The 22330-nt window shown below is 53.4% G+C and overlaps 1 protein-coding gene across 3 annotated transcripts in view; it reads right to left on the minus strand.

Annotated features, from left to right (window-relative positions):
• ARHGAP8 (Rho GTPase activating protein 8) overlaps nt 1-22330 on the minus strand; it is a 105274-nt gene that overhangs the window by 58597 nt on the left and 24347 nt on the right. For all 3 annotated transcript variants that reach the window (XM_030815391.1, XM_030815390.1, XM_030815392.1), the window contains exons 2-3: nt 19237-19383; nt 3569-3656 (exon numbers count right to left, since the gene is read on the minus strand). In XM_030815391.1, coding sequence (XP_030671251.1) covers nt 3569-3656; nt 19237-19315 — 167 coding nt within the window. In that variant the 5' untranslated portion in view covers nt 19316-19383. The remainder of the gene's footprint in view (nt 1-3568; nt 3657-19236; nt 19384-22330) is intronic.

The following is a 22330-nucleotide window of genomic DNA, read 5'->3' on the forward strand; positions in this document are numbered from 1 at the left end:
GAAACCGAGACCTGTTAGTTATTCTCCCTGTCACTTCCCCAGTCCCTGGCAACCACCAATTCGCTTTCTGTCTTTGCAGGCACTTTTGTCTTTATAAGAACAGCAAATCCTGAGCTCATTCCTGGCCCAGCAGCAGCCCCCTCAGGGAGAGCTGACCCACAGGTCACAGGTCTTTCCGTGCCTAAATGACCTGACAAGGGAATGCGTCCTCTCAAGAGGACCCCAGGAGACGAGCTCTTCCTGGATCTGGCATCTGTCTCTCCCTGTGTGCCTGGTAAACACCAAGAGTGGGCTGCAGGCTGGCATCAGCTCCTCACTGGGGTGAGCACCTCCTGGGGAAAGCCAGCCTCATTGTCTGGGGTAACCTGCACCAGGATCCCCGCTTGCCCCACGAATCCTACAGGTCTCGCCGTGCAGCAGCAGCACTGGTGGAAGTCGTTCCTGGCACGTGCTCCCCGCGAGGTCTCTGCCTTCGCCACTGCAGTTTCAGCTGTGGTCGGAAGATTCTTTAATAGACCAGATAGGATGCATATACTGGGGGGACTCTCATGAAGCAACCAGCCCAAAGTCTTCTGGGTGCTTCTACGATCCAATCCTGCCGTTGTTCACCTTGAGCTGGGGGTTCCAGGTCACAGCCTACTCCCCGAGTCCCTTGGCTTTAGCAGTTAGATGCTGGCATCTGGAAGTGGCGGCAGGCACAGCCTCCCCGCCAGGGTCATGTCCTGAGCTGTCCCCAGCAGTGAGGGAGTCCGTAGCAGGCCAGGTGCCATGTTCCCTGTCCTCACCAGGGCACAATAAATGTTTCCAGGGACACCCAGAGATCGGCCAGGGCTTGGCCTCGGGAATGAAGCTCAACCAGTTCACTGTGGGGGAGCAAATTCCAAGGCCCTCAGAACCGAACTTCCCTTCCCTAAGACTGAGCTTCTCCCCTGGGCCTGGGGGCCTGTCACTCACACAGACACAGATTCCGGCAGAGGCGCCACTCCCGCTATTTGGCCAACTCTCCCCCAGCAGCAGCTCTCCTGGGCCTGGGGGTTTCACCAGGAAGGAGGCTCGGTGGCTGCCTCATGAAAGCAGTGTGGCCAGCACAGCAGACTCCAGCAGCAAGGGACAGATGAAAGAGGGTGACAGGGCGCTCAAGGCCACACACAGGTGAGGAGCAGGTGGTTCCTTCCGAGCAATGGGAAACAGCCAATGCAGAGGGTGCAGGGTACAAGGCCCAGGTGGCTTTGAGGAGGGTGATGGAGGGAGGGAAAGAAGCAGGCAGACCTAAGAGGGCCTGAGGCCCAGGCCAGCACTCAAAGCTGTGGACCCAAAGCTGCTTTGGGCTGGAGAAGGCTCAGTCCTGCATGTGGGTCTGGTGGCCTGGGGGTCATGTGACAGCCATCTGAGGACCCATGAGTCAATCTACTTTAGGTTAGCCTTTCACTCTGAACACCCAGTCTGTGCTGAGCATGCGACTTAGTGATGGAGAAGAGTGTGCATGAGAGGGGTGTGTATGAGAGCAGGTATGTATGCACGGGAGGGGGTGGGTGCACGGGAGGGGGTGGGTGCATGGGAGGAGGTGTGTGCCCGGGAGGGGGTGTGTGCACGAGAGGGGGTGTGTTCCTGGGAGGGCGTGTGTGCAGCGAGGGGGTGTGTGCACGGGAGGGGGTGTGTGCACGGGAGGGCGTGTGTGCAAGGGAGGGGGTGTGTGCAAGGGAGGGGGTGTGTGCAAGGGAGGGGGTGTGTGCACGGGATGGCGTGGGTGCATGGGAAGGGGTGTGTGTACAGGAGGAGGTGTGTGCATGGGAGGAAGTGTGTGCACGAGAGGCGGTGTGTGCACGGGAGGGGGTGTGTGCACGGGAGGGGGTGTGTGCACGGGAGGGGGTGTGCACGGGAGGAGGGGTGTGCACGGGAGGAGGGGTGTGCACGGGAGGGGGTGTGCACGGGAGGGGGTGTGCACGGGAGGTGTGTGCACGGGAGGGGGTGTGTGCATGGGAGGGGGTGTGTGCATGGGAAGAGGTGTGTGCACGGGAAGGGGTGTGTGCACCACAGAGGGGTATGTGCATGGGAGGGGATGTGTGCATCAGAGGGGGTGTGTGCATGGGAGGGTGTGTGTGCATGGGACGTGGTACCTGCGTGGTGGTGGGGGGTGGAGAGAGGACAGCCACAGTAGGGGACTGGCACAGGACGGAGGTGAGCACAAAAGGGGACATATGCAAGGGAGGATGTGTTTGGGGGTGCTGCATGCAAAGGCTGGGGGAACAGAAGGTGTAGACCCAGGAGGGATAATGTACAGGGAGAGGCCACATGTGGCCTTGGTGGCTATGAGTGCCCCTGGGCCCATCCCTTCAAAGGGTTCTGCTCAATGCAGTAAAAGGTTCCTTGGCCAAGTTAGTTTGGAAAACTGCCTGAGACCTCCCCTTCTGAACGCTCCTGATGCCTGTTGGTATGGCAAACCAACAACCACCTTGATTTTCTACAGCCCCCCACCCTGTACCAGCTGTGGAGCCCACGCACACCTGGGTGGCACTGGGAGTATACAAGGTACATGGGGCCCAGGCACCCCCTCACTCGGCCCCTTCCATGTCCCGCCACCTTCTGTCTCGGAGTCATTTCCTGGCCTTAGTTCTCCCACCCCAAACCACAGAGGTGATTGCCTCAGTTCACAGGTGGGCCCTGATACAGTGACTATCTATCCAAGGCCCCACATACAGTAGGTGCTCAATAGATGCCTGCTGAGCCAATGACAACAGCAGCAGCAGCAGGCCCTTGTCTTCTGTCCTGGGTTTGAATGGCACCCCTCAAAATTCCACCCAGAACCTCAGAGTGTGACCTTATTCGGAAATAGGGTCTTTGCTGGTGCAATTAGTTCAGATGAGGTGCCATGGAATTAGAGTGGCTCTAGTGCAGTGGCTGGTGTCCTTATGAGATGGGAAGACACAGAGGTCAAAGGGCCATGTGAAGACTGAGGCAGAGATAGGAATGAAGCCGCCACAAGTCATCTGGGGCCCCCTGGAGCTGGAAGAGGCCAGAAGCTCCCCCATAGCCTCCGGGGGAGTGTAGCCCTGCCGCCGCCTTGTCCTTGGGGGACTGGTGCCCTCCAGAACCATGGAGGATCCACTCAGAGCATTTTAAGCTGCCAAGCATGTGGTCATTTCTTCTGGCAGCTACAGGAAACTCACACAGCTCCGAAGGTGTTCCCGGAGAGAGGCCCAGGGAGGTTTCAAAGGGACAGTGCATGGGGGAGGCCTGGCACTCGGCAGCCATGTCATCTGCAAGGTTGGCCTACACCTAGGACCAGGGGACTGTCCCCAACTCCAAGGGGGAGGCACCCACAGCTCAGGTGGCTAAAAGGAAACCAAACCTGGCTCCCACTGTGCTAATGAATGGTGCACGGAAGCCCAGGGACCAGGGGTGTCCACAGACGGCCCTCGGGTAGGCTCATGAGCGCAAGAGCTCTGCACACCAAGGTCACAAAGGAGGTCCCAGAACATAGCAGGTGACTCAGAGTGAGGTGGGGTGAAGGGATGGGGACAAGCAACATGGAGAGACAGGGACAGAAAGAGAGGGGCAGAACACTTACTCTAGCAGCCGCTGGTGGTCCAGCTCGTGGGAGGGCGGCATCCGGCAGCAGCTGAACGTGACAACGCGTCTTCCAAAGCGGTCGTTCCCTGGAGGAGCAGACACAGGTGAGCCTCTGTGCCACCTTCTCCTAGAAAACCCTCAGGCACTTAGCAAAGAGCAGCCTCCTTGGCCAGTCCAGCCCAAGCTGGGAGGCACAGGCAGCAGCGGTCCTCCGAGGTGACACCTGCTGAGTGAGCATCCACCACCTGTGGCTTTACGCACGTGGCCCAAGTTCATCTTCATGACCAGCTGTACACTGGAAATAATCCCCCCACTTTACAGATCGAAAACCAAGGTCCAGTAGGGTTAAGTCATCAGTGCAAAGCCAGCTGGCAGGCGGCACCAGGGACTTAAATCGAGACGCATCTGACTTCAAAGGCAGGGTGTAGCCACTCTACCTCCTCCTCCAACCCCAGGACTCTGGGCCATGGCGGAGGCCAGCGTGGCCTGGGGGACAGTGGCTCCTGGGCATGACCTCATGTCAGGGGTACAGGAGCCCTCTCAGGAATGCAGATGCTCAGTCCTGCCCTCCATCATGGCCCGGGTCACCCTGTGCTATGACACTCTCGACACATCTGTGCCCCCCACACATGGACAGCTGTGGGGAGGGGTACCCCTTGAGAGCTGGGACTGGGTCTGCTTATCTCTGTCCTCAGAAGCCAGGCTCCGGGCCAGGCACTTAGTTAGATAAAAAGACAGATCAGGCCGGGTGCAGGGGCTCATGTCTGTAATCCCAGTACTTTGGGAGACTGAGGCGGGCAGATCACTTGAGGTCAGGAGTTCGAGACCAGCCTGGCCAGCATGGTGACACCCCATCTCTACTAAAAATACAAAAAAATTAGCCAGGTGTGGTGGCACATGTCTGCAATCCCAGCTACCTGGGAGGCTGAGGCAGGAGAATGGCTTGAACCCGGAAAGCAGAGGTTGCAGTGAGCCGAGATTGCATCATTGCACTCCAGCCTGGACGACAGAGCAAGACTTTGTCTCAAAAAAAAAAAAAAAAAAAAAAAAAGAACAGACTCCTGAAGGAGAGGGCCCTGCAGACCATCCTCTGTGCCTGTAGACACAGCTGCCCCTCCTCTCCCAGCCCCAACCCCACCTTGCCCCACCCCACAGTGGCCCGAAGAGGCTGGAGACCTCATGGTTCAGACCTTCCTCCTCTCTCTGCCCAGGGCCCTGAGAGAGAGGAACCCCTGCGTGCAGGACACCCTCGGAAAGGCCCTGACAGCGATCAAGTGCAGTCTGATGTCACCACCTGCCCCCCACCCCCTGGATTCTCAGCACTTTCTCACTCCACGGCCACGGCTCAGGGACACGGAGAATAGACAGGCCGCCCTGCTTCCCAGCACCCACAGCTTCTTCATTACAGTTAAACACACAAGGACACAGGTAAGAACAGCCTGAGGCACAACACGTGCTGAGGGTGAAAACGGGGCACAAAGGGTTGCAGGCAGCAGTGGGGAGGGAGCCCAAACCCACACCGGGCTGTCGTCAGGAGTGGGGAACACAGAGATCCCTCCACTGCTGGTCCATGAGGCCCCTGCCTCTGCCCCCGAGGACCTGGCCCAGCAGCCTTCTTTCAATTCTTCAAGGGCATCCTCCTGCCCGAGCTTCCACCTGGAATGCTCCCCCGCCTCCTTCCTGACTCTACACCCCTTCCCACTAAACCCTACCCCTGCAGGAAAGCTGTTGTCCCCCCATCCATGATACCCTTGGGCCGGTCTGTGGACGCGCCCGCCGTTGCATACGGAAGCAGCTCCTCTGGCCGTGAGCAAAGAGACAGGGGCTCCAACCCCAGCGGTGCAGGCCCAGGAGGGGTAATGTCCAGGGAGAGGCCACACGTAGCCTTGGTGGCTTTGAGGGCCCCTGGGCTTGTCCCTTCAAAGGGCTCTGCTCAATGCAGTAAAATTTTCCTTGGCCAAGGTTCCAGGCCCGGCACAGGTGCTGGGGGCTGTGCAAAGGGTCCCAGGCCCTGGCTTCTGCGAGGGTGCTCATCTCCCAGGAGACCTTGGGGCGCCCAGGGTGGGGGCTGGGGATGGGAAGCCTGGAGCAGGCTGCAGCCCCTCCTCCCAGCACTTTCTGCTCCCTCTTCCTTTCCTCACACAGGAGTGGGAAGACCCACACCTGCGCCTTCCAGGACGAGAGCAGTCGAATTTTTAAAAGTCCAGCTCCTCAGTGGCACTCATGACATTTCAGGTGTCCGGCAGTCACGCGCAGTGGGGGCTGCCCTGGACAAGGCAGGGATGGAGCGTGTCCAGCACGCAGAACATTCCACTGGGCAGCGCTGACCTCAAGGGTACAGATTAGGGTGTGGAGCTCAGGGAAGGGGCTGTGGCGCCACACAGTCCACCTCTAACTCTATGTAGTGGGGAAAGGGTGCCCCAGCCCCGCCCAAAAGAAAACACAAATCCCCCTGGACCCTCAGAATGTGACACTGGAGGCCGGGCGCAGTGGCTCAAGCCTGTAATCCCAGCACTGTGGGAGGCTAAGGCGGGCGGATCACGAGGTCAGGAGATCGAGACCATCCTGGCTAACACGGTGAAACCCCGTCTCTACTAAAAAAATACAAAAAAATTAGCTGGGCGTGGTGGCAGGCGCCTGTAGTCCCAGCCACTCGGGAGGCTGAGGCAGGAGAATGGCATGAACCTGGGAGGCAGAGCTTTCAGTGAGCCGAGATCATGCCACTGCATTCCAGCCTGGGCGACAGAGCAAGACTCCGTCTCAAAAAAAAAAAAAAAAAATGTGACACTGGAAAACAGGGTCACTGCAGATCTAATTAGCTAAGGATCAAGATAAGATGATCCTGGATTTAGAGTAGGCTTCAAATCTAATGACTGGCGGGGCACAGTGGCTCACGCCTGCAATCCCACCACTCTGGGGGCGAAGGTGAGAGGATCACTTGAGCCCAGGAGTTCGAGACCAGCCTGGGCAACATAATGAGACCTTCCTTGTCTCTAAAAAAAAAATATTTTGGCCAGGTGCAGTGGCTCACTCATGTAATTCCAGCACTTTGAGAGGCCGAGGCGGGCGGATCACCCTAGGTCAGGAGTTCGAGACCAGCCTGGCTAACATGGTGAAACCCCATCTCTACTAAAAATAAAAAATTAGCTGGGCGTGGTGGCGCACGCCTATAGTCCCAGCTACTCAGGAAGCTGAGGCAGGAGAATCTCTTGAACCCGGGAGGTGGAGGTTGCAGTGAGCTGAGATTGCCCAATGCACTCTAGCCTGGGCGACAAGGTGAGACTTTGTCTCAAAAAAAAAAAAAAAAAAAATCTTATTGGCCAGGTGCGGTGGCTCACGCCTGTAATCCCAGCACTTTGGGAGGCCAAGGAGGGTGGATCACAAGGTCAGGAGTTTGAGACCAGCCTGGCCAATATGGTGAAACCCCATCTGTACTAAAAATACAAAAAACAGCCAGGCATGGTGAGGGGATGCCTGTATTCCCAGCTACTCAGAAGGCTGAGGCAGGAGAATCGCTTGAACCCGGGAGACAGAGGTGCAGTGAGCCGAGATCGTGCCACTGTATTCTAGCCTGGGCAACAGAGCGAGACTCTGTCTCCAAAAAAAAAGAACCACAAAATTTTTAAATTAGCCAGTTGTGGTGGCATGTGCCTCCAGTCCCAGCTACTCAGGAGGCTGAGGTGGGAGGATCACTTGAGCCTGGGAGGTCAAGGCTGCAGTGAGCTGTGATCGTGCCACTGCACTTGAGCCTGGGTGACATGGCAAGCCCGTCTCAAGAAGGAAAAAAAAAAGTCATTACAACTGTTCTCAGAGTGTGTCCTTGGAACGAGAAGGGATGGCAGCGAGCTTTCTCACCCCTCAGTTATGAAAGGTCATGAATCAAGATTCCACACTTGGCTGGGTGCAGTGGCTCACGCCTGTAATCCCAGCACTTTGGGAGGCTGAGGTGGAGGGCTCACTTGAGCTCGGGAATTCGAGGCTGCAGTGAGCGAGGATCACACCACTACACTGCAGCCTGGGCAAGACAGTGAGACCCTGTCTCTTGAAAAAAAAAAAAAAAAAATTACACACTTGCGTGCACACACGTACCCACACGCACACTGGCATGAGCGCACACACACACACGCACAGTGTGTGAACTCTTTGATGTCCCCGCCCTGGTTGCCTGGCCAGGGGGCTGTTTTTTATTTAGGCCATGCATCCGATTCTTCCCAGGAGCCTGGAAGCTACTCTGAGGTTTGGAGTCCTAGAGCAATTTCACAGCTTCCAAATACAGCATCCTCTTCATTTCACAGTTCCTTACAAATTCTGGTCACGCTTTCCATTTGTTTAGCAAGCTTCTATTTTAAAGGGTTGCACTGCAAGCCACACTTTTATTTGCTTCCCTTGCCAAGTGGGAGTTTTCAGGCACAAAATCTTCAATGGCTATGCCTGAAAGTAGAGTGTTTTCCAGACAAAGTGTCTACCACCGCGGAGGCCAGGGTTCCATGGCTGACCCACAGCCTGTGCCCTCCTCCTGCGGGATAAAAGGGGAAAGAACAACTTTGCTCCTAAAGTGATGAATCATTTATACGGCTACTGAAGAAACAAGGAGTCAAATCAATGCCTTTAGGGTTGAAAGAGAAAGATAACATCAGGATTAAAAAAAAAAAAAAAAAAAAAGCCAAGTAGCATTATCATCTCTGGAACCAGACCAAGTGCAAAAGTCTTGAGGGAAGTGCTAGATAATTGGACCAATGGAAGATCAGCTCAACCAGCATTTGCTGGGGGCCCACTGTGTACTCAGCTCTGGGGAGAGAAGATGAGACACAGCCCCTGCCAGGCCCCAGGGTCCAGGGGAAAGGGATTCGGGGGAAGTGGGAGGTCTACGCCCAGCCCCACCAGCACCTCTCTGAGAACCGTGGGAGCCCTGACAGCCACACCCATCATCTATGTCTGCAACGGCTTTTCCACCATTCACAGGTTGAGGGCACCCCCATGAGAATGCCACCCACGCATCTGACAAGCTGGCTACAAATCTAGGGGTTCCTACAATCCCTTCACGTTTGATAATTTGCTAGAATGACTTGGAGAGCTCAGGAAGGCACTAGACTTACAATTACAGTTTTATTACAAACAATGCAATTCAGGACCAGCCACAGGAAGAGACGCACAGGGTAAGGTCTGGGAGCGTCCTGGACACAGAATGTCTGTGACCTCTCCCGTGGAGTTAAGAGGCCTCCCCTTCGGGCCCACTGTCATGGCATCACCAGCTGGGGGAGCAAGGGGCCAACGGAACCTCTGGAAATCCAGGGCCCCCACTGAAGCTTCATTTCTTCAGTGGGATTGATGGAATCACGGGCCACAGAGTGAACTCAGCCTCCGGCCCCTCCCTTCCTGGAGGTCTTAGAGCCGCACCCCCTCCCCGCCCCACATGAATAACAAAGATGCTCCTTTCACTTGGTAAATTCCAAAGACTTAGAGTTACCTCGAGGGAACTGGCGACCAGGGTCAGCCCCATTCCAAGTGATACAGCATCGGCCCACCCCACGCCCCAGCCCACCATCGGCTGCCCCCGAGGAGCACACTGTGGGGGCCTCCACCCACCGGGCACAGAGATGCAACAGAGGCCAGTCTCCAGCAAGAGCAGAGGCAGCAGAAGCCAGGACAGCGGGCAGTGGCTTTGCTGCCCAGCTCCAGGCCATTCCCGGGAGCAAAGCAGTGTCTGCTCTGGGACCCCTGGTCACTGAGGAACCTCAGGGGGTGTTCAGAGGTCACAGATGTGCTTCCCTGGGCTACTGGGACCCAAATGGGAGGGAGGGTCAAGGTCGCCAGGGCAAGGACTGAGGTTTGACTTTTTCTATTGACCCTGGGAAGCCAGGTGAGGAGGGGTAGGGACAGCTTACAGCAAGGCCAGCAGAGGCTGCGGACATGGAAAGGAGTGTGGATCCCTGGGACAGTGGCAAGGCCACTTACAGGGGAGAGGACGCAGGAGGAGGAGCTGCCTGTGCATGTGTGGGCAAGTGGGGCTGCAGTGCCACCTGGGGTGGGGGAGGGGCTGGGAGGCTTGGGGGAGGAGCAGCCCCCCAGACTGGCTGGGTCCCGGAAGGTGTCCTGGGAGGCCTGGTGTCCAAGAAAGAGAACCCTGTGGGCCACAATGGGCCACCGCAGGTCTTTGGCAGCTTTTCTCCAGGTCCTAGCACCCTCCTTCTCACACCTACAGGCCCACCCCAAACCAGGGGGCTCCCCTCCGCCTCCCACCCTCGTCTGGTTTGCAGGTGGTGTGGAGGGGAGGGCTCGTGGCCTGCCACTGCACCAGTGCCTGTTGCTGGTGAGGGGGCTTTGTGCTGTCTGGGGTAGTGTGGAGAGGGGACCTGTGGCTCTGGTCAGCTGGCCCAGAGGGTAGACGGGGGTATGGGGATGAAGCCAAGATAGGCAGGTAACGATGAATTCCCACCTGAGAAGCTTGGACTCAGTTCAGCCAGCCACAGGGCCCAAGGTACCCAACCACGCCATGGACCCCCTCCACCCTGCCATTTGCAATGAGGGTAAGAGGGTCCCAGGGCAGAGTACGGCACATGCCAAGAGACCCCAGCCCAGAGCCCACACTGCGTCACGTCCCTGTTCCTCACAAGCATCCTGCTTGCATACAGTGCTGACTCATTCATTCAATAAACACTTATTAAACACCTACTGTTTGCAGAGCCCACAGTCTTGCATGATACTGAGCTCTGAAAGTGAGCTGTTACTGAAGGCTTTTTACTCCCTCCCAAACCAGAAGGGCAACTAATTTGGTATTTTGTTTTCATACCAACAGATTTCTTTCTTTCTTTTTTTTTTTTTTGAGAAGGAGTCTCGCTCTTTCACCCAGGCTGGAGTGCAGTGGTGCAATCTCGGCTCACTGCAGGCTCCGCCCCCCCGGGGTTCACGCCATTCTCCTGCCTCAGCCTCCCGCGTAGCTGGGACTACAGGCGCCCGCCACCTCGCCCGGCTAATTTTTTTGTATTTTTAGTAGAGACGGGGTTTCACCATGTTAGCCAGGGTGGTCTCGATCTCCTGACCTTGTGATCCACCTCAGCCTCCCAAAGTGCTGGGATTACAGGCGTGAGCCACCGTGCCCGGCCTTTTTTTTTTTTTTTTTGAGACAGACTTTGGCTGTGTCACCCAGGCTGGAGTGCAGTGGCATGATCATAACTTACTGCAGCCTTGACCTCCTGGGCTCAAACAATCCTCTCTTCTCAGCCTCCCAAGTAGCTGGGATTAAAGGCACGAGCTACAGCACCTGGTTCATATCAACAGATTTCTAAATGTCCTTCCAAATGAACACACAGCATTATTCAGATCTGATAAACTTATGAAGCTTAGAGCAAGTGCCATGACAGAGAAGTTGGGTTCCTTATATTATTATTTCTACATTTGAAGCATTTGAAAATTTCCATAATAAAGTGTATTATTAATATTATTATTTTTTTCCGAGACAGAGTCTTGCTCTGTCACCCAGGCGGAGTGCAGTGGCCCCATCTCGGCTCACAGCAACCTCCATCTCCTGGGTTCAAGCAATTCTCCTGCCTCAGCCTCCATGGTAGCTGGGACTACAGGTGCGCACCACCATCCCTGGATAATTTTTCGTATTTTTAGTAGAGACGAGGTTTCGCCATGTTGGCCAGACTGGTCTCGAACTCCTGACCTCATGATCTGCCCGCCTCAGCCTCCCAAAGTGCTGAGATTACAGGCGTAAGCCACCGTGCCTGGCCAATAAAAAGTTTAAAAAGAGAGAAAAAAAAAGCAAAGGGCTCGGCCGGGCGCGGTGGCTCACGCCTGTAATCCCAGCACTTTTGGGAGGCCAAGGCGGGTGGATCACGAGGTCAGGAGATCGAGACCATCCTGGCTAACATGGTGAAACCCAGTCTCTACTAAAAATACAAAAAAAATTAGCTGGGCGTGGTGGCGGGCGCCTGTAGTCCCAGCTACTCGGGAGGCTGAGGCAGGAGAATGGCGTGACCCCGGGAGGAGAATGGCGTGACCCCGGGAGGCAGAGCTTCCAGCCTGGGCGATTCTGTCTCAAAAAAAAAAAAAAAAAAAAAAAAGCCAAGGGCTGTACCCAGCCTGCCAGGGTAGAATCTCTTCCCCTGCCCAGTCCCTGGCTAAGCTGGGCTGGTGCCTCTTTGGTCATCTGCAATATGGAAATAATAATGAAACTGACTTGGAGGGTTACAGGAAGGATTAAATCAATAACCTGCATGAAGTCTCGGCACAGCCCCAGAACACAGTAAGTGCATTGTGAGCTGTTACCATGGACCAGGTAGGATGCTGGGTGCTTCCAGGACTGCTGTGTCCCATCTTCTCATTTACAGGTGAGAAAACTGAGGCCCAGAGGCCAAGTGAGCATCAGGGTGGGTTGACACGAGCAGCTGGCGGAGGCTGACTCCCAGCCAAGCCTCCACAACTTCCTCTGTCCTGGGCATGCCCCACACCGAGACAGGCCTCCCTCGCTCCCTTGGTCTCCCCAGCAGCTGAGAGGAATCCCTGGAACCTTCAACCTTCCCACTTATTAAGCCATCAATGCCGCATCTGTGTTGATGCCATCGGTCAATATGAGTAAATACCCTTCGCTGTTCTCTGGGAACACAGGCCAGCACATCAAAACCAGACTTCAATATGATATAATATGGAAGGAAATGAAAACTATCAATAAAATGCAAAGTTTTCAAGGCATCAGATGAATTCATGACCCCTGTTTCTCCCCTCGCTGTTTACAACACCACATCACTCACTGTCTCTGCAATAGAAGCCTGGTTTATGAATAAAGAAACTATTCTCAGAGCCATTACCCACAGGGCGCGCGGGGCGATTCATCATTCTCTCCCAGTGGAGGGCGATTAAAACGCATCATAAAGGCAGTAGCAATCTATCCGGAGGGAGTCACAAGTTTGCTATGGTTTTTGTTTGAAGTTGCTAACCATTTTTGCAAAAGTGGAAGGAGAGCTGAAGACCCCTTTAGGCCTGCGTGCTGCAGGGAAGCCCAGCCGGCAACGGAATGGGTTGTGTGCCGAAAGATCCGAACCGAGGGCAGTGGATGTGTGTCGTCCTGCAGGGCCAGGTCTGGCATGGACTTCTCTTTCTCTCCCCTGCCACTCCACCCTCCACATTTCTGAGCGTCTACCTCCACCTCTTCTGGTCCTCAGACCTGGAACCTTCCATCCCCTACCCTGCTTCACACCACCTGATACACTCTGAGCTCCCAGCCTCAGCCCCAGACCAGAGCTTCAGACCCTGAAACACATGCTCAGCCCCACAATGACCACTTCTTAAAATACTGAAGTCAACTTTATTTACAAAACACTATTCTGGCCAGGTGCGGTGGCTCATGCCTATAATCTCAGGACTTTGGGAGGCCGAGGTGGGAGGATCCCGAGATCAGGAGTTCGAGACTAACCTGGCCAACATGATGAAACCTCATCTTTACTAAAAATACAAAAATTAGCTGGGCATGGTGGCAGGCAACTATAATTCCAGCTACCCAGGAGGCTGAGGCAGGAGAATCACTTGAACCTGGGAGGCGGAAGTTGCAGTGAGCCGAGATTGCGCCACTGCACTCCAGCTTGAGCAACAGAGTAAGACTTTGTCTTAAAGATAAAAACAACAAAAACAACACTATTGTTAGTGTCAAAATTCTACAAAGCTTCCATTTGGCCAAGAATATAGTCACTCAAGTAGGGAGAGATCATTCAAAATTCCTTTTGACGGGAGTCTGGTTTCTGGCTGTGGTTCCAGATGTTGGTCATGGGGGAAGCAGCACCTGGGACAGAAAAATTCAGAAACGCGTTGGTGGGGAGTGACATCTGGTCACACCTGAAGGACGCAGGAGAGCCCTTGGCCGAAGAAGTCCTGGAGGGGTCCATGTCACGCCCTGGAGGAGCAGGAGGGAAGGGGGTTCCTGGTCCTGAACTGTCCCGCTGGGCCCACAGGAAACTCAGGTGCATCAACTGCACTTAGGGGACGAGGGAACGAAGCTGATGCCAAGGTGAGGCCCAGGAGGAGGAAGGGGAGAGGCCTCTGTTCTGCCAAGAACAGTCCTCGGTGAGGGGCCATCTGGGGGTGTTTTCTGCTAGTTGTCCCAATTGAAAACGCAACTGGAAGCTGGGCGCAGTGGCTTACACCTGTAATCCCAGCATTTTGGGAGGCCGAGGCAGGTGGATCACGAGGTCAGGAGTTCAAGACCAGCCTGACCAACATGATGAAACCCCATCTCTACTAAAAATACAAAAATTAGCCAGGCGTGGTGGCGGGTGCCTGTAATCTCAGCTACTCGGGAGACTGAGGCAGAGAATTGCTTGAACCCGGGAGGTGGAGGTTGCAGTGAGCTGAGATCGCACTACTGCACTCCAGCCTGGGCAACAGAGCAAGACCCCATCTAAAAAAAAAAAAAAAGAGAAAGAAGAAAAAGAAGAAAAAGCTGCCGGCAGTTGGAAGTTTTGCTCTAATAATTTTCTCTCTGTATCCAACGCACCTGCATTGGAATGTTTAGATTTTTCTTGCTTTGGTGCTTTGGCTGTAAACTCTATTTCACCCGAGTGGAGAGTGGCTTCCACTTAGCTCTTCTCCAGGCACCTCCATCCTTGTTGTTCCTGATGACTGCTGGTTAAGGCTGGCATCTTTTCAGGATGGCTGAGGCCCTCATATGGTCTCTTGATATGGGTAAATTTCTCAAGAAGCTGGGGGTATTTTTGTTTGTTTTTTGAGATGGAGTTTTGCTCGTTACCCAGGCCGGAGTGCAACGATGCAATCTTGGCTCACTGCAACCTCCACCTCCTGGGTTCAAGCCATTCTCCTGCCTCAGCCTCCCGAGTAGCTGGGATTACAGGTGCCCACCACCACGCCCGGCTAATTTGTGTATTTTTAGTACACACAGGGTTTCACTATATTGGTCAGGCTGGTCTCGAACTCCTGATCTCAGGTGATCCACCCAACTCATCCTCCCAAAGTGCTGGGATTACAGGCATGAGCCACTGCACCCAGCGAAGCTGGGTTTTAAATAAGTGAAAACTCTGCTCCAACACAAGAGAATTATCTAAAAGCTGAAGACTGCACCTGTGCCATCATCTCCCAAGGAAGTCTGCAGCATCGAGGCCCCAGCTCAAGTGTCAACTCTGACAACTTCATATACTCCCCCAAGGAGCGCACACCCCAGCACAGTGCACAGCCCCCTAATGACATGGAAGGACCACAGTAGACTGCACTGTAATCCCACAACATCCCTCCCAGGCTGAACCCTGGCAGCTCTTCTTGTTCCAATTAGTTTTCTTTTTTTCTTTTTTTTTTTTTTTTTTGAGACGGAGTCTTGCTCTGTCACCCAGGCTGGAGTGCAGTGGCACAATCTCGGCTCACTGCAAGCTCCGCCTCCCGGGTTCCCGCCATTCTCCCGCCTCAGCCTCTCCGAGTAGCTGGGACTACAGGCGCCCGCCACCACACCCGGCTAATTTTTTGTATTTTTAGTAGAGACGGGGTTCACCGTGGTCTCGATCTCCTGACCTCGTGATCCACCCGCCTCGGCCTCCCCAAGTGCTGGGATTACAAGCATGAGCCACCATGCCCGGCCTAGTTTTCTTTTCTCTGGGAGAAGGATGAATAATCTGGAAGGTTCCCAGCCCCCAGGGTACCCACCAGGAGAGCAAGTGGAGGGAGGCACATTGAAGAAGGCCAAGTTCTGGGTGCGGTGGCTCACGCCTGTAATCCTAGCACTTTGGGAGGCCGATGAGGGTGGATTGCCTGAGCTCAGGAGTTTGAGACCAGTCTGGGCAACACGGTGAAACCCTGTCTCTACTAAAATACAAAAAATTAGCTGGGCATGGCGGCACGTGCCTGTAGTCCCAGCTACTTGGGAGGCTGAGGCAGGAGAATGGCTTGAACCCGGGAGGCAGAAGTTGCAGTGAGCCAAGATCACGCCACTGCATTCCAGCCTGGGAGAGAGAACGAGACTCTGTCTCCAAAAAAAAAAAAAGAAGGCAAGTTACTTCCCAGGGCTCCCCCTTTGTTGTTTTTTTTTTTTTTGAGACAGAGTTTTGCTCTTGTTGTCCAGGCTGGAGTGCAGTGGTGTGATCTTGGCTCACTGCAACCCCCGTCTCCCGGGTTCAAACGATTCTGCTGTTTCAGCCTCTCAAGTAGCTGGGATTACAGGTATGTGCCACCATGCCCAGCTAATTTTTGTATTTTTAGTAGAGACGGGTTTCACCATGTTGGCCAGGCTGGTCTCGAACTTCTGACCTCAGGTGATCTGCCCGCCTCGGGCTTCCAACGTACTGGGATTACAGGCATGAACCATGGCCTGTAGGTGGCCTGACCACCTCTTCTCTTAATTTAAACTCTTCCTTTACACCCCTGGAAACCTCATCCCATGTGACAACCCCCACCCCCAGTTTTTGGTTTCAGCTAGGCCACCAGCTGGACGTTTTTAAAAACATCTCTCAAATCCATGCCCTCCTCTGCATCCCACTGCCACGACATTAACTCAAACCTCTATTCTTGCTCTTACTGGCCTCCCTGACTCCAGTAGCTGCCGTCATCATTCTCCAACCCCAGAGCCTTCCAAATTATACATCTGATTACATCCGTCCTCTGTTTAATGTGCCCCAGAGCCACCATGACCAAGTGCAAACTCCTCTGCTGACCCTCCCAGGCTTTGACAACGTGATTTCGGCTATATGTCCATCTTGCAATTAAAGCTTTTAAAAAACGTTTAGTGATAAGCTGTTTATAACAGATGCACTTTCTGTGCAGACTGAGACAGATTGAAAGGAAAAAGGATGGAAGAGGCACACCTTACCAACACCAGTGATGAGAAAGCTGGTAGAGCTGTCGTGGCTATATTAGTATCAGAAAAATCAGACTTTAAGACAAGCAGTATCACTAGACATAAAGAAGGTCACTTAATAATGGTAAAAAAATACACCTATAATCCCAGCACTTTGGGAGGCCAAGGTGGGCGGCTCACCTGAGATCAGGAGTTTGAGACGAGCCTGGCCAACATGGCAAAACCCTGTTTCCACTAAAGATACAAAAATTAGCCGGGCATGGTGGCAGGTGCCTGTAATCCCAGCTACTTGGGAGGCTGAGACAGGAGAATCACTTGAACCAGGGAGTTGGAGGTTGCAGTGAGCTGAGATCGCACCACTGTACTACTCCTGCCTGGGCAACAGAGCAAGACTTCATTCCAAAAAAAAACAAAAAACAAACAAACAAAACAAAAAGCATCAAAACACAGGAAGCAAAGATGGACAGAACTAAAGGAAGAAATTTACAAAGTCCAATTTTGGGAGCTGTGAACACTCTTCCATTAGTAACTGAGAGCAGACAGAATATGAATAAGGATGTAGAAGATGTGAACACAACTTAATCATTAATCAACTTAACCTAACTGAAATACATAGAGCACTCTACCCAACAACGCATAACATACATTCTTTTCACGAGCACAAGAAACATTTATTTACTTAGACAGATCATAGGCAAATCTACTAGTTCGCAAACTTTCAGGTCTCAGAACCCATCAGTATTCCTAAGGTTATTATTAAGGACTTCGAAGAGCTTTATTTTTTTAAGTGGATTGTATCCATAGATATTTACCATATTAGAAAACTAAAACAGAAAATTCAAAAATATTTATTCATTTTAAAATAATAATAACCGGCCAGCATGGTGCTCACACCTGTAAACTCCAGCACTTTGGGAGGCAGAGGTAGGTGGGTCACTTGAGGTCAGGATTTCGAGACCAGCCTGGCCAACATGGCAAAATGCTGTCTCTACTAAATATACAAAAATTAGCCAGGCATGGTGGTATACGCCTGTAATCCCAGCTCCTCGGGAGGAGTTGCACTTGGGAGGGTGAGGCTGCAGTGAGCCAAGATGGCACCACTGCACTCCAGCCTGGGCAACAGAGACCCTGTCTCAAAAAATAAAAATAAAGTCCAGGGATGGTGGCTCATGCCTATAATCCCAGCACTTTGGGAGGCCAAGGCAGGTGGATCACCTGACGTCAGGAGTTCGAGACTAGCCTGACCAACATGGCAAAACCCCGTCTCTACTAAAACTACAAAAATTAGCTGGGTGTGGTGGCAGGCGCCTGTAATCCCAGCTACTTGGGAGGCTGAGACAGGAGAATTGCTTGAACCCGGGAGGTGGAGTTTACAGTAAGCCAAGACCGTGCCATCGCACTCCAGTCTGGGTGACAAAATGAAACTCCATCTCAAAATAATAATAAAAAAAAATAAAATACAATAAAAATTTTAAACACTATATAAATAAAAAAATATATTTCCTGCCTTCCTTTTGTTGGCACCTGGCCAGGGGATCTGCATTCCTCACACTCGGTCCAGTGTCCCTTCTACCTAAACCCTAGAAGTTTTCTTAAAAGGACATTTGGGGCTTCAAATGACCAAGTGCCTGTCAAGTCCTGCCCTCTTACTGTCCCTCCTGTACACAGTGTGCACTAAAGTGTTGGCTATCATGTTTCTGGGGCCTTCAACTGTTTGAGAACTGGCCTCTTTTTATCATTACCTTGACAAGGTTCCAGGCCCCTCAGAGATGACAGCTAACGATTATGGAGCTCAGTACAGGGGACACCAATGTGAGGGTTGGAGTCACTACCCATGGGAGAAATGCATGCTCAGGCCTAAATTAAAGCAACGCAAGGCCAGGCACGGTGGCTCACTCCTGTAACCCCAGCATTCTGGGAGGCCGAGACGGGTGGATCACTTGAAGTCAGGAGTTCAAGACCAGCCTGACCAAAATGGCAAAACCCCGTCTCTACTAAAAACACAAAAATTAGCTGAGCGTGGGGGTGAGCGCCTGTAATCCCAGCTACCTGGGAGGCTGAGGAGCAGAATCTCTTGAACCTGGGAGGCAGAGGTTGCAGTGAGCTGGGATCACACCACTGCACTCCAGCCTGGGCGACAGAGCGAAACCCTGTCTCAAAAAGAACAAAACAAAACAAAGCAACACAAGATGTCTTCCTCGACCAACTGCTGGGCATGGAGTTGTTTGTTGTCTACGTTTTTGCAGATGTTTGTTGCTTTGGAGGAGACATAACAGTGCCCTTGATTAATAAAACAATTCATTAAATTTCAGCCTCTGCTCTTTAAAGACTAGCAGGACACTACCCGTTGGCTTCTCGGAGCACCTGGGCAATGCTTTGACAAGTGTGTAATTTATTTCTGAAAACAACTAGCAGGCCCTCCTTTTCCAATTAGTTTTACTTCTTTTTTTTTTTTTCTTTTTTCGAGACAGGGTCTCACTCTGTCACCCAGGCTGGAGTGCAGTGGTGTGATCTTGGCTCACTGTGCAACCTCTGCCTTCCAGGCTGAAGCAATGTTCCCACCTCAGCCCCACAAGTAGCTGAGAATAAAGGCATGCAACACCATGCCCGGCTGATTTTTGTATTTTTTTTTGTAGAGACGGGGTCTCATCACATTGCCCAGGCTGGTCTCGAATTCCTGGGCTGAAGCAATCTGCCCACTTTGGCCTCCCAAAGTGCTAGGATTACAGGTATGAGCCACTGCACCTGGCTCTAATTAGTTTTCAATCTTGCCCAGCTGCAGTGAGGCAGCCCCTGACAAGCCCACTTTGTCCCAAAGTTGCCGAGAGGAAGGCTGCCTCCCCATGGTCCTGCAGACTGCCCAGCTGGGGCCCTACCTGCCACCTGCAGAATGCCATGTCTGGCCACGTCGTAGAATGGGTGACTCGTGCTCAGCGCGGGGTCCTGGCCAGCCATGGGCACCACTGAGGGCCTCCTCCTCACTGCACCCAGCACAGCAGCCGCCGCCTTGTCTCTCTGCAGCTCTGTGGCAAAGAAGATTAAAGGAAGTCAGTGCATTCTCCAGTAAGGAGGGAAATGAGGGAGCCTCCTGATGCCTTTCATAAGACAGTCACCCACCTCTGCTGCACACCCACTATGCATCCTCTCTCAGCAGTGCACGACTATGCACCCTACCTCAGCCGTGCACCCACTATGCGCCGTACCTCAGCCGAGCACCCACTAAGCATTCTCTCTCAGCCGTGCACCCACTGTGTACTCTACCTCAGTTGTGCACCCACTAAGTGCCCATCCAGCACTCCTTGACCAGCACCACGGAGGGAGAAAAATAAGACCTAAGGGTCAGATGCTGTCCACACTGACAGCGTTGGCAACTAAGGCTCAGAGAGGGAGAGTGATTTGCTAATTGGCAGCAAGGTGTAGACTTAACTTTGGACCTCCAGCTCCAAATTCTGACCCAGGCCTCCATGAAAGACCCTGACACTGGCAGCCAGCAGGAAGCCAGCACTGCCGAAAGCACCAGGGTGGGCTGGGGTTGAGGGCAGGCACTGGGGTCACTGCCATGAGGAAGAAAGAAAAGGCTGCCTTCCTAAGTTGAATCTTAGCAGGGGAGGTTCTCATGCAAAACCAATCAAGGTTCTTAGAGAAATGTTTTCAGCTGCAAATAAGAACAGGAATTTTGAATTTCAAGGTTAGAGTAGATGTAGGACCCCAGGTGTAGGGGGTTGAAGAGTATTCCCCACCCCCAATATTCCTCCTGGAGCTCAGAATGTGCCCTTATTTGGAAGTTGGGTCTTTGGAGATGTAATTAGTTAAGATGAGCGCAACTGGATCAAGGTGGGCCCTGAATCCAATGACTCAGGAAATACAAGGGGAGGGTGTGTGAGGACTAGTGTGATGCGGCCGCAAGCCAAGGGACACCAGGAACCACCAGAAGATGCAAAAAGGACCGTCCCCTGGAGCCTTTGGGAAAGTGCAGCTCTGTAGACACCTTGACTTTGGACTTGTGGCCTCCAGAACTGAGACAGTCTTAAGCCACTAGGTTGTGGCGCTTTGCTGGCAGCCCAAGGAGATGGGTAGAATCAGGTCCCATGGAGTTAGGAGGCCCAAGGCATGATGGGGCTGGTGAGGGTGCCTGGGGAGGAAGCACTGGCTTTTCTAACAAATTCTGGAGGTGATTCTGATGCAAAGCCAGGTTTGAGATTCACTCACCCAGACCAACACCCCATCGAGGAGGGAGCGTGAGGCAGGGCCTGAGGGCTGCCTCACATGGGCTAGAAGCTCCCTCCCGTGCCTCCGTGCCCACTCAGTCCTGGTCCACCCCAGTCCTTGGGGTGTTTACCTGGTATTTACTCAGCACTGCTCTGTGCAGGAATGGGGAGGGGGACGGGGCCAAGGCCCCTGTTCATCAACAGGTGTGAGGGTCCCAGGGTGGGGTGAGTAGGGGATGCCACAGGACACCCCTCCTTCCAGTCAGTCAACAAAATATGCATTGAGTACCTACTATGTGCCAAGAATGCTTTCAGGCTGTGAGGACCTGGCAGCCACACAGGCAAAGCCCCTGCGTCGGGCAGAACAGAGGCCTCCCAGTGATGTCCACATCCCGCTCCCTGGACCCTGTGCATGTGACCGTCTGTGGCAAAAGGGATTCTGCAGAGGGGAGTAAGTTAAGGATCCTGAGATGAGTGGATTCTCGTGGATTATCCAGCTGGGCCCAAAGCACAGTTGTCTCTCAGTATCCTGGAGGGATTGGTTCCAGGACCCCCCAGGGATACCAAAATCTTTGGAAGCTCAAATCCCTGATAGAAAATGGCGTAGTGTTTGCAAGGAACCTACACACACTCTCCCGTAGGGTTCAAATCACCTCTAGATTACTTATAATACCAAATACAATGTAAATGCTATGTAAGGAATTTTTATACTGTTTGTTGTTTTGTTTTGTTTGAGACCAAGTCTCACTCTCTTGCCCAGGCTGGAGTGCAGTGGCATGATCTCTGCTCACTGCAACCTCTGCCTCCTGGATTCAAGCAATTCTCCTGCCTCAGCCTCCTGAGTAGCTGGAATTACAGGCATGCACCACCACGCTCAGCTAATTTTTGTCTTTTTAGTAGAGACAGGGTTTCACCATGTTGGCCAGACTGGTCTCGAACTCCTGGCCTCAAGTGATCTGCCCTCCTTGACCTCCCAAAGTGCTGGGATTACAGGTGTGAGTCACCGTGGCTGGCAGTGTACTTTTTTTTTTTTTAATTTGCATGGTTTTATTGTGGTATTAAGATTTTTGCATTGTTTTTATTGTATTTTTTTATGCATTACGTTATAAAGTATTTTTGATTTGCAGCTGGTCGCATCCTTGGATGTAGAACCTTCGGGTGCAGAGGTTGAGTATAATCACAGGGGGTCCTTACAAGAATGAGGCAGGAAGGGCTGAGTCAAGGAAGCAGCCATGACCATGGGTGGAGGCACAGGGAATGATGGGGGAGAGGCTCTGTGGCTGGAGGCAGGATGGGCCCAAGCCCAGGAATGTGGGCAGCAAAGGGCAGGAAACAAAGCCTCCCTGGAGGCTCCGGAGGTACACCCGGCCGCCAACGCCTTGACCTCAGCCCAGGAGACGCCTTTCGGACAGGTCGGGAAGCTAAAGTCTCTGTGCCATTTGTACCGCTGAGGGGGCGGGGACTTCTGCGGCAGCCACTGGAAGCTTGCACAGCTCTGGCCTCAGGGATGCGGGTTCTAGTGGGGAAGGGTGGAGCAGAGGCATGAACAGGGAAAGGAGAGAGACCTAGGGGAGGTGGGTGCAGGAGGTGGGCCTCCAGGAACCTTCACCCCAAGCGTGACAGAGTCGCTGGATGTCCTGAGTCGAGGGTGGTCTGCCCTGCCTGACTGGGCTTCCGGGATCCCTCTGGCTGCAGGGAAGGGGGAGCAGGAGGCCCGTGGGGGCCGAGCTCTTCAATGACAAGCCCCAGGTGTGGGTCCTGG

The sequence above is a fragment of the Nomascus leucogenys genome, chromosome 7b (genome assembly GCF_006542625.1).
Source record: "Nomascus leucogenys isolate Asia chromosome 7b, Asia_NLE_v1, whole genome shotgun sequence".
NCBI classification, from domain to species: domain Eukaryota; kingdom Metazoa; phylum Chordata; class Mammalia; order Primates; family Hylobatidae; genus Nomascus; species Nomascus leucogenys.